Consider the following 12,403-nt stretch of genomic DNA (forward strand, 5'->3'; position numbering starts at 1 on the left):
TTTGCAGTCAGAATTCTAGGGACTGGAGAAGCTGCTTTACCACAAGCTGCACGTTTCAGGTTATGACAAGGTCAAGTGCTGTTGAAAGACTAGGCACCTGGCCTCATTCAGTCAGGTATAGCAATATGCTTCTGGTATCACTTCTTGCAGTTGCACATCATGAAGCTAGAAAATGGGATTATTTTATTTTATTATTATTATTTTTTTTACAGTTACAAAGCTTTCATGTTTGTGTTACAGTCATACAATGATCGAGCATGGGTTATTTTAAGACACACTTATTTAGTTTTGCTTTCAGTCTGGTTTGGGGGGCCATGCCCAGCTGTGCCCAGGAATTTTTCCTGGTGGAACTTGGGGGACCCCATATGGTGCAAGGGATCAAATCAGGATCCGCCACATTCAAGGCAAGTGGCTTTGCCCCGGTCTGTCTCTCCAGTCCCAGACACATTGGTTTTGATTAAAGTAAAGGCCAGGCTCTTAGATGTTGGATGGAGGCCACCGGGACTGTCCCGTGGTGCTTGGGGAGCAACAGGAAAGGAGAGTCCTTTCATGCAAAGCTGTGACCCAACTCTGCACTGCCTCCCCAGCTGGAATCCTGTACCTGTGGACACAGAGCTGCCCTGTAGAGTTGGTTTGCTGCTTCCCAGAGGCACAGAGCAAGCCACCACCTCCAGAGCGAGGCTCGGGGGCCGGCTGGGAAGCCCAGCGTCATCTCAGTGTGGACCTGCAGGCAGCCACGTGCAGCTCTCCTGCTGATGGTCAATGTGGCTTGGTGGAATCATTGAGGCCTCCTTGCTCTTACTCACGCTGTCTACCTGCTAGGCCACATGTCACCTGTCACCTGCGTTGTACTTGGCTTTGCTGACTTGTAACCCTGATAAGTAAAAAAAAAATCATTCAGGAACTAGGGAGGTAGCTCGAAGGGTTGAGTACAAACTATAAACTTTGCATGTGGGAGACTGAGTTCTAGCTCTAACACCTCATGATGCCAGGTACCACCAAGCATGGCTCAGAGCCCTCCACACCAAATGTGCATACACGCATACACACACAGAGAGACACACCACACACACACACATTTCTGTAATTTTGGAAGCTGTGTTTGGTGAACTGAAACTGATGGGTAGTTTGAAAATTGCCCTTTTTCCTGTTCAGCTATAAAAAATACATTATATAAAATGGTATAATGATTGTGAACTTCATCAAGTGCTCAGTGCTCCTGAGGAGACGGAAATATAGTGTAGTGTAAAACAACTTTGCCCTTAGAGAGCCCAGAAGGTGGTTCTCTTCTTCAACGCACAAGAAATGACCAAGGGTTTATGTAGCGGGATAGAATTATGGAAAAGTTTCTCCAAAGTTTAGTTTTTCTTCACTCTCAGAAAGACACACACCTTAGAACTTCTAAGAAGAGCCATGTTACTTTTTCTCTCTCCTTTTTAAATCATAATACTTTATTTTGAAGTTTTAATAACAATATTTGTTATTAACCAGACACAGAAAAATACGACAAACCAAAGGCTGGTCTCAGAGAGTAACCAAGTCCTTTGACCCCTATATGCTTGTCATTTCAACATATTGTTCATATACTTCTCCTAAATGTTTTCCCAGAGTTCTCTGACAGTCCCTATCACAGAAATAATAGAACATGGTGGCAGTGCCTTTAGGGGCCAATGAGATACCGTGCAGAGACTGTTTCACAAATGCTGTGCATTTGGGGGGATCTTAAGAACTTCTTTGGGGTTGTGTGTGCAGTTTGTGGCTTATGCTCTCAGGGAAGTGAAAAGAGATCCATTAAAGCTGTTTCTCTTTAATTCTCTCCAGTGATGTCTGCAATCCTTTCCAACATTTTAGGTAAGTTGAACCACACGAAATGGCTGTATTATAATAGAATCAGTCAGTAGATTGTATCTGCTTTAGCTCCACACAAGGGAGTTTTCTTGGGGGACTGAGCTTGCCTGAACAGTGTACCAAGAAGATGCCATCCTAGCTTCATGCTGCAACCACAGCCGGTCAGCACAGGGACCACTCACAGTTGGCCATATCTCCAAGGGAGATATCCCTTGGAGATATGGCTGACTTTCCCCTAAAGACCAGAGGGTGAAGAGAACCAGGAAAGGAAGCAAGGCATGCCCAGCAGTCAAGAGTGCCCGGACCAGGGCTGGAGCCATAGCACAGCGGGTAGGGCATTTGCCTTGCATGCGATTCCCAGCATCCCTTATGGTCCCCCAAGCACTGCCAGGAGTAATTCCTGAGTGAAGAGCCAGGAGTAACCCCTGTACATCACCGGGTGTGACCCGTTGTAATTTGAAATTTACTCCCTCCACCATGATAGCAAGCAAACTGTTTCAAGATAATGTCATAGGAGGGCTTTCTTTTATCTAGTCAGGTGAATACTTTAGCAGGTAAAAACACTGTTTTCTTCACATCTCATTTTTCCCAGATAGATCACCTGAACTCACCATTATTTTAATTCAGTTTTGAATAGCTTTTTTTCTCTTTCTTGTTTGTGACAGCACCCACCTTAAGCTGAATTAACTAATAAAAAAGACGGTAGGTGCAATACCCAAAAGGCACTAGGAGGTACTAGAAGGCAGGACCAGTACCCAGAATAAACAGAGTCAGAAGTGTGTTCTGCAGGTGCACTGTACATGCTCTGTGCTGACCTTCCTCTCTTCTGGGGACTGATATGTAGGCCTGGGCATCACGAAGTCTAGCTTCTGACAGTGCTGGGTGCTGAAGTGACTGAGCTCTTCTTGCCACCTTCAGAACAACTCTGTGCCATCTCTTTAGAATAAACTGCACACTCCAGCCTGCTAAATTGCAAGGGTCATTCAAAATAACTTTCTAGGACTGCAGAGATAGTACAGGTACTTGCCTTGCACTTTTGGCCCTGTTTCAATCCCTGGGACCACATGTGGTCCACTGAGCCCATTGGCGCCACTCCTGAGTGCAGAGACAAGGGTAAGCCCTGAGCACTTCTGGCCATGGCCCAAAAAACCAACTGCCAAACCAAACAAAAGCAAAATAACTTTCTAGCTAAACAAGAGGACTTAAACTATGCACAACAATGGTGATAAGTGCAATAAAGTATTTTGATCAGGTGTGGAAACCCATATGCTGGTGAAAGATGTAAAATAAGATGAATAGATGTACCTCAACATAATGTGTCAGGATTATTATCAGGGGATTCACCTAAGGTGTTTGGTTTTGTTTGTTTTGCTTGGCCTGGCTTGAAAAACATTTAATATTTCAGAACCCGTATTATCTTTAAGAAGAATCTTTGCAAGAGGCTCTTACACAGAGTATTAATAGCCCCAATATCTTTTTGTGATCAGGCTAATAGTAATAGGATTAGCCTTATTTGGGATACAAGTCTTGTCTGTAAGGAGTATAATTGAAGTTTTTAATACTCTTCTTACATATTTTACCTTTCACAAAGTCTAGCTATTATGAAATCATTGACTACAAGTCTGTAGTTTTGATATTGAAACATAAAAGCTACAATGTCAGCCATGTCCTAGTTTCATATGATAAACCATTTTTCCACAAATTATTGCTGAATTATTTCCATGGGATTTAATATTCAATATCTTGTACATTTCAGAAATAAACAGGAAAGTCTTCACTAGTGTGATGTATAAAATTTGACCTGTAGGTACCCATTAGTGGATCCAAAGCCTTATTGTCATGAGTTTCATTACCGCTTGAACTTAGAACTCAACAGAATAAAAAAAGGAGGAAAATACTTGACATCTAATTAAAAGCATTTTCAGCTATCAAGAGTGCTGGAAATACTACTACTGGTGTGTGTCATTCTGTCTACACTGCCTTGGAGGATACTTGTACACCTGCAATACAAAGGTAACAGACCCTGTAAGACTGAAAAGTCCTGAGATAGATTCTGGTTTGGAATGACCAGTCAAGAGTGACCAGTTCACTGTGGACTGGTCACTCATGGTCAACTGAAAATCTCATCTCATCTTATCTCATCGTTCATTTATAGCAGGTATGTTAACTGGATAACTAGAAAAATTCATCACATCCACATAAGTAAAGGAACAAGATCATGGTTTATTAACTAAGAGGTAGTAAAGTGGAATTTCATTTAGAGAAGTGGTAGAAGATTTGAAAACCAGTGGGGCTGTAAATGAGGTATGTCAGCAGAATATTCAAAAGCTACTCAAATACTGTGCTGGAGCAATAGCACAGCAGGTAGGGCATTTGCCTTGCACGCAGCCCACCCAGGTTCAATTCCTCAGCCTCTCTCAGAGAGTCTGGCAAGCTACCAGGAGTATCTTGTCCACACGGCAAAGCCTGGCAAGCCACCCCTGACGTATTCTAGATGCCAAAAACAGTAACAAGGAGACGTTACTGGTGCCTACTTGAGCAAATCGATGAACAACAGAAGGATAGTGCTACAGTGCTAACCAAATACTAGTCATTGGGGTTCTCTGTCTGCATGTCAACTATAGCTGCTAGCTGTGTTGGGTGTTATAACCAAAGGTGAAATGGGTGAGACTGGAAAGCACTCTGAAGGAGGTATCACTCTCAATAAACCATGTTACTAAACAGTTTTTTTTCTTTTTTAACTAAATAAAAATAATCAGACTTTGGGTCGCCAAACTATTATGGGGTAGAGGTCTCTCCTGTCCAGACTGACTAAAGGGCCCAAAACAGCGTTCAACTCTCAGCAGATAATGGCAGCAGCTATTTCAACTGCAAAAGAATGGATTTTCATAGAGTTAAATCATGTGAATTAGGAACGAGCAAAAATAAAACAGCTCTGATAACTGATTTGGGAGATACATCATGCTGAGCTGTGTACAGTTAAATCTCGCTGTATTGGCAACAGATTCTTGAGAACTGTGGTTTAAAACAAAATTAAGACTAATGAGTCTGGTTTTACTACACACAGTTGTTTGCTAACTGGTTTATCTGTTCCCAGGAATTGAACCTTAGCATTAAATATAAAGGAGAGTTTGGGAAGTGGCTACTTTTCCCAAAGGAATGTTTCCCTGGCAGGTAATTTAAATCAAATTTTGCTGCAGAGACATTGAAGATCCATTGATATTTCATGGTCACACAACCTCTGGTTGGAAAATATGTCATTTGACTAAGGGGATAATTTACAAAACATTGGGTATCTTTCAGTCTTATAGATATTTAACTTGTTCAAGTGTTTCCACTCTATGGTACCTAGAATTTATAAAATAATATAGAGAAAAAGTTAAAGGAAATCAAATTTATTTTCATTGCTTCTGTCATTCGACAAAGAAGAAAAATTACAATTATAATAAAAATAAATTGACATAAGCATCCATTGTTTTGAAATGTATACAAACTCTTTCTGTGACTTTTTATGCCATCCAAATTCTTTATGTGACTGTTAGCTGATGAAAGTCCAATTTGGTCTACATGTTTAACAAGAAATGATATAACATTTTTGTGTTTTCTCTTTCAGTTCTAGATAGACATAATATATTACTATAGAAACTAGGAAAAATAAGAATTTTAAATTTATTTTCCACTTATACTTTCCTTTTCAGATTTCATAAATTAAAATTTGAAATTTACTCAGCATTCTCAAAAATACACATCACATATCTTGGTGACTTGTTTCTATGACAAAATTTTAAAAGTGAGTTTACTTTTCTTTCAGCAGGTGACATATGAATTCTCTATATAAATAATTTGCATTTAAATAAATATTATATTTTTTGGCACAGGGTCCTGAACTTGAATTTTTCAAATCAAGTCTACACTGCTTTTCACTGGTCAATATAGGAGAATTTGCAAAATAAATAATGTTCTTCATGAACTTGTACCGTGTCTTTCCCTCCCTTGGTCTTCATATCCAGCAATATTGTAGCATTCCGAGATTTTTGGAATAAGAAAAACTTGTAGATTTGCTTCTCCCTATCAGTGTGGATAGTGGAAGGGGAGAGTGAGAGCAACCACCCAGAATTTCTAAGTCCTACGTATATCTTTTTGTGTAACTTATTCACATTTTGCCATTCAATAACACTCTTCACGTGTAATCTTTTCTGTAATGATTATTAAGGCAGTCCATGAGTGGTTTTATCTCTTATCTAAACCCAGAAGTTGAGAGTCCTGTTCCAGTCAAGTTTCAAAGATGTTTTGTTTTGCTTTTTTCCCTCAGAAAAAATAACAGACCAAATAACATTTTCAGTTTAAGAGACAGGAATTCAAATAACCTTTAATGCTATGATCTGTTTTTTGTCTTCTGCTGTACTTTAAGAATCAGTATTGAGGTGAGTAGAAATCATCTTATGGTGAATTTGAGTTATTATTTTATTGAGGGGAGAGGTAACAAATCACAGACTTGTGCAAAATAAACATAAGACTCTCCATCCTCCAAAGTGCTTCCTGAATAAAATTCAAAACCTGAAATCTCCCCCAGTTTATAAAACATTGATGTACCCATGGAGTTTAACTGTCATCCTTGTCTGCTTGGAGCCTCTGATCTGGATACAAAATTCTAGAAAATTCTTCAGAAAATTCCTAAGGTAGGTGGTCACAGGTAGGCAGGAAGGGGAATCTTCTCCCAGTATTGCACAATAGAAAAGGACCAACAAGTGGAGAACAGTCTCTGCCCCATCTCCCCACATGGCACAAGACCACAGAGGTGGTGCATCATCACGAGTGGTCCCCACACCTGCCAGACTCTGCAGGCTGGTTTCCTCCCCGCAACCATCCTCTTTGTATTACGAACACAGAAATGGGACATGGAATCTCTCAACCCCAACATATGGTGGAGTGAGAACCAAAAATCAGATGGTTCTCCTGGTTGCAGAGGAAGAGGGGGCCTCTGGTCTGTCTGTGACAGCCAGGCCATGGCCCCAGCCCAGCCTCTGAGTGTCTCCCTGGTTGAGTCCCAGTTGTCTGCAGAGCAGCTCTGTGCCCATGAGCTACAGAGGTGAGAAGAGAACCGCCCTGTGGGAGCCAGCGGGGCCCCCACAAGAGCCATGTGAGGAGATGTTCTGAGTATCTTTAGTGTCATTCACTGGCAAACACATGACATATACATATTTCTTCATAAATAAAACTTGAGGCATGTATGCATATATATATTAAAATCTTCACCTTCAAGGGTGTGTTAAAAAATTTCAAGTTCTATCCTTCAGGTTCAATAAAGGCACACTTTTGTTTTTTTTAATTTAATTCCCCTCTAGACTTGCAAAGAAGAAAACTGCTTGCAACAAGTCACTTAAAAAAAATTTAAAAAGACATTGTGTGGAGCTTATTTCCCCATTGATTTTCCTCTTCTTGAAAGACACATTCATCCCGATAACCAGTGGCAAGATTCTGTCACCCACGGAATGTGCTTAGATGGGTTTTACACGGGTTCCCTGCTGGTGTCAGGGTTTCGGTCAGCAGCTATGGTGGACGGGGAGGGGTGGCCTCAGGTTACCCTGGCGGCTTCCACTTAAGGCTTCTCATTTCCAAAGCGGCCCTTGCGGTTTCCAGGTTCTGAGGCCCTTCTGACCAGCCTGGGGGGTGGCCTGGGCACTGGGCCTCCAGTCCCGTTGTCTCCCAGCACCAGGCCTGGATGACCTTTGGAGAGCAGTGGTTGCCGAAGCACCCCTGGGGTCTGGGTGCCCCCGTCTTTGCTTAGAGACACAGGTGGTGTGCAGGGCTGTGCTGAGCCAGAATCCACATCCATCTCATTCTTCCATTCCATTTTATAGGTCTGGGGGGCTTTCTTGGAGAACTGTTCCTGCAAGAAGCGCCGTGCTCGAGGCTGCAGGTTAAGAACCGTGGTGGAAGCATCTGTATCAGAGTCACTACTGTTTCCACCTGCCGGGGGGAGAAGGACAAGGGTGGGCATTTCAGAGAGGGCTATAAGGGATTTGCTCTGCAGGACCTCCCTCGGCCCATGTCTACCCTGGGGCCTTGCCAGGCACTAGAAGCTCAGCAGTGAGATGGGCAGCATGCGAGCATCTGTGCCCACAGTGTGTTCAGATACATCTTAGAGAATCTACTACATGCCCAACACTGGAACGAGCACTTCCAGGGCATTAACGTATATAAACACAATGGCTGTTCTGTAGATGGTACACTCAGGACCAAGAGGAAACAACATTGAGCTGGATTGCCATAGAGATGCTCTGCATGTCAGCTGGAATGGTTCCAGGAGGGGCCTGAGGTCAGTTCCCGCTCTGGCACACACCAAATTGACCAATGATTAGCAGCTTGTCCAGAGATCTTTGTCTTGCTCTCAAGATCTCATACACAGCCTTGTTCATTCCTTTTATGTGCTCATGAGTGCCTCATAAATAAAGGGAGAAGGCATGATTATTGATTGACTGGTGGTCACAGGCCCTGAGATTGTGAGTGAACAGGTAAAGGAATATTCACCCAGGGGTGCAAATTCTGGGAAGGGAGGACCTCCCCACACCATGGGTTCTCATTGGCAGCATAAAGGTCACTGTCCTCACAGTTAGGACTTTCTTTCTCGATGCTCTGCCATCTCTCACATTTCACCCTCCATTGCCCCAGTCAGTCTTCCTTAGACTTTTCTCTTCTAGGTTAATTGAATGAATAAGCAAATAAAACGGGGTTGTTAACAGCATGATACCTAATATGTTTCTCCTGAGGGCCGGTCATAGAAAAGCACCCAGAGCCTGCATGAAGATTACCACCCAATTACCACCCGCTGTGCTATCGCTCCAGCCCACCACCCAATAGTTTGTGTCAAAACTTTAATTATTGGGGCTGAATACATAGGACAGCAGATAAGGCACTGGCCTTGCACACAGCCTACACAAGACCTACTGAGCCCTGCCAGGACTGAACTCTCAGCACAGAGCCAGGAGTAAGCCCTGAGCACCAGATGCAGCCCAGAGCAAACAAAACAAAACTTCAATTATAGCCAAAGTGAGCTATATGACTGAAATATATTCATAAAAATACATTAGAATTCTGGTAAATGTTTAGATTCAAAATATTAACAGAATTATTGTATTAGATTAAAACTTCTGCATATTTTATTTTCTAGCTTCTTGTTCACTAACCACATGGGTATAATATTTACTTTCTATATCGACAGAATCACATAAAATAAATGAGTTATCCATAATGTTCACAGGACTATTTTTGAAGGTTGCATTACTAATAAAAAGTTACTATAATATCACTTCACAACTGCAAACTACTGAATTCACTGTCTTTATAATTAATAAAGAAAAGTGCTCTATTTTATGAACATTAATAAGTAAGTAGAGGGGCCAGAGAGATAATGCAGTAGACAAAATGAATACCTTATCTGCAATTAACCCCAACATGTTTCCAGCACCACATATGATCTCCCAAGCCTGTATGGGTGATCTCTGAGTGCCAAGGCAGGATTAAGTCCTGAGCACTCCTTGTGAGCCAGCATTCCTGCCCCCTAAAATATAAAGCAATTCTATTACTAATGATCTATATGTGTTACCTGCATTAGAAATAGTATTTTTCTTTTGTAGTTTTTCTGGAAGCTTTGTATTCTTTGGTAAAGATAAATATCGAGAGGTTGAAGTGGAAGCCTGTATAAGAAATAGAAACAGAAGATAAATACAAAAAAAAATTGTCTATTTGACATTTAAAATTCTCTGTCAAACCTTTGTATTTAAAAAACTGTTTATTGTTTCCAAAATCACTCTGTGAATGCTTGTGGGATGAAGAATAGTTTCAAGCAACAATTACCTGAATTTTAATTACTTTAGTGAGCCTCGAAAATGATAGTGGGAAAGTATTTGTGTAGCTAATTCACGAATATTTCCAATGTCACATCTTTGACCTAAATTATTTAACTTTGAATTAGGGGGTGCAACATTTTACACATTAAAAAAATAAACCCTTATTTACCCACAAACATTTTGATGCCCATGAACCAATACAAAATAGTATTAAGAGCAGGATGCAGCTGGGCCAGAAGGATAGTACAGTGAGTAGGACTCTTGCCTTGCATGCAGTTGACCTGGGTTTGATCCCTGGCACTGTATTTCTTGTCCCCAGCCTGCCTGGAGTGATTTCCAAGGGTAGAACTAGAAGTAACCTCTGAGCATGGCCAGGTGTGGCCCCCAAACAAAACAAGCAATAAAAGTAGGATGCAACTTCTGCTAAGTCAAATTAGTCAATCAAATATTATTTTTAAATCCCTTGCCTAGCCTATTTTCTCAGACCAAATAAATGGGCAAAGTGGTCTCTCACTCCCTAGCCACCATGGACTTCTCTAAGTTGATTTGGTGGGTTCATCCACCTGCCAGCTACAGCCGTTCCCTGGAAAGGTTAACATGGCCTGGAGAGAGAGTTCAAATGGGTAAGGCCTTTGCCTTCCATGCAGCCAACCCTCGTTCAATCTCTGGCCTCCATATGGAGGCCACAAAAGTGATTTCTGCAAAAGTGATTCCTGACAACAGAGCCAGGGGTAACCTGAACAACACCAACTGTGGCCCCAAAACCAAAAGAGCAAAAGATGAAAGAAAGTTTAGCACATGTCACCAGGTGTACTACTGGAGACTCACAATTGGAGACAGTTTAATTGACACAATTGTAGTGCCAGCCTCTGTATATTACATGAAGCCTGACAGGTTCATAATTGCAGCTTAACTGATCCTTCCTCCCTGTACTCCTGACCTGACCTCCCCCCTCAATCCCATACCCCCCTTAACTTTTCTCCTTAGCAAGCCTCTCTAGCACAACAGATTATTCATTTCTGTCACCAATTACTTTCTCCTACTCTAGTAGTAGTAGTAGTAGTAGTAGTTCCATGGACTTTGCAGCTTGGTTCATTATTATATTCGAAAAGCTTAAACAATGATGAGGACAGACTAGCTACTCAAGCACAGGTTGAAGAAACTTTTCAAATCAGCAATATCTCAGAATGCATGGGAATCAGTCCCTGGTAGCCCCAGGACCAGAGGCTGGTTGTGCTTTTAAAAGTGTCTGGTTACCCTGCGGTCCCGGTTCAAGCTGTTGTCCTTCCTGATGCTTTCCCGAAGACTGTGCCTGCGGCGGATCAGAATCTCCTTTGCTTGTCTCTCACTAGTGTCCGCAGTCAGATTGTGTCGGTTGTAGGACAGAGTCTGAAATTAAAAATAATAACAAAATAAAAAACACAAACAATATTTTATATATACACAAAATGTTCTCATCTCTGCCCAGAAATTAAAGAATAGTTTGAGTTTGTACTTCAGTCATGCTATAGCACATAGGTGGTTAAAAAAAATAGTGTTCTGAGCCTCAACGGGATTGGCTGAGCCAGTTTTCAAGTTCAGACCTCCAAGGGACTGGAACTCAATCCCTCGCTGGATCTCCCCCAATCCGGGTACAGGCCCAGTGGGGGTGGCATCAGGATCCAGGGCCGCTAATGTGGCTAGGATTTAATCTCCCCCTCCATATCCCATGAGAACTGTAAATTAGCCTCTTAGGCAGAACTTTCACTAAAGCAGCCCGATTACCAAAATCACATTAGGCCAATAATTGATTAGCTCTATCTCAATTAATATTAGACCAAAAACATGACAGTAACAATGAGCTGGAAAGTCTAAACTGCACAGGTCACGATGGTAAAGCAACGCAAAAACCTACCAAGTTTAGATAGTGAAGAAACTAGCCCAGAAGACGCAACCAGTAATGGTGTTCTAGAAAACCTCTCTAACAAGGAATTTAGAAGGGAGCTACTTAGGATGAACAGGGAGCTAAAAGAAGCAATGAAACGCACCGCCAATAAAAATACAAAAAGGATTGAGAGCAGAAATGTGGAAAATGCAAAAAAAAATACAAAAATGACAGATCTGAAAAATTCGGTAGGTGAATTGAAAAAATCAGTGGAAGGCTTCACTAGCAGAGTAATATAGCTGCTGAGGACAGAATCAGTGAGCTCCAATATGAGGTACAGACAACAGACAACAGCAGAAAATGTCTTCAGACAACAGCAGATAATAGAAAAGACCCTCAAAATGAACCAACAGATGTCAAGATCAAATCAGGATAAAGCTAAGAGGAATGACATAAGAATCATTGGAGTCCCAGATGGACACCAGATGGACAGGAAGGAAACCCTGATGAAGAAAAAACTGTCAAAGACATCATTGCTAAGATGTTCCCAGAGCAAGCAGATTCAGGAGGTCCAAAAGGTACAAACTAAAAGAAATCCAAATAAAAATACTCCAAGACATATCTTTATCAGAATGATGAAAACCATAGAGAGAGATAAAATTCTGAAAGCAGCAAGATCAAAGAAAGAAATTGCCTATAAAGGAGCATCATTAAGATTTAGAGTCAATTTATCTGATAGGGCTGGAGTGATAGCATAGCGGTAGGGCGTTTGCCTTGCACGCAGCCAACATGGCCGACCCGAGTTCGATTCCTCCGCCCCTCTCGGAGAGCCCGGCAAGCT

General features: G+C 41.7%; 1 protein-coding gene across 1 annotated transcript in view; it reads right to left on the reverse strand.

Annotated features, from left to right (window-relative positions):
* Positions 1-7,291: 7,291 nt before the first annotated feature.
* Positions 7,292-12,403, reverse strand: part of SLC9A2 (solute carrier family 9 member A2) — a 95,294-nt gene continuing 90,182 nt past the window's right edge. The window contains exons 10-12 of the mRNA XM_056125086.1: positions 10,956-11,087; positions 9,455-9,545; positions 7,292-7,818 (exon numbers count right to left, since the gene is read on the reverse strand). Of these exons, the coding sequence (XP_055981061.1) occupies positions 7,448-7,818; positions 9,455-9,545; positions 10,956-11,087 (594 nt within the window). The 3' untranslated portion in view covers positions 7,292-7,447. The remainder of the gene's footprint in view (positions 7,819-9,454; positions 9,546-10,955; positions 11,088-12,403) is intronic.

This window comes from Sorex fumeus, unplaced genomic scaffold (genome assembly GCF_029834395.1).
Source record: "Sorex fumeus unplaced genomic scaffold, SorFum_2.1 ptg000006l, whole genome shotgun sequence".
Taxonomy (NCBI): domain Eukaryota; kingdom Metazoa; phylum Chordata; class Mammalia; order Eulipotyphla; family Soricidae; genus Sorex; species Sorex fumeus.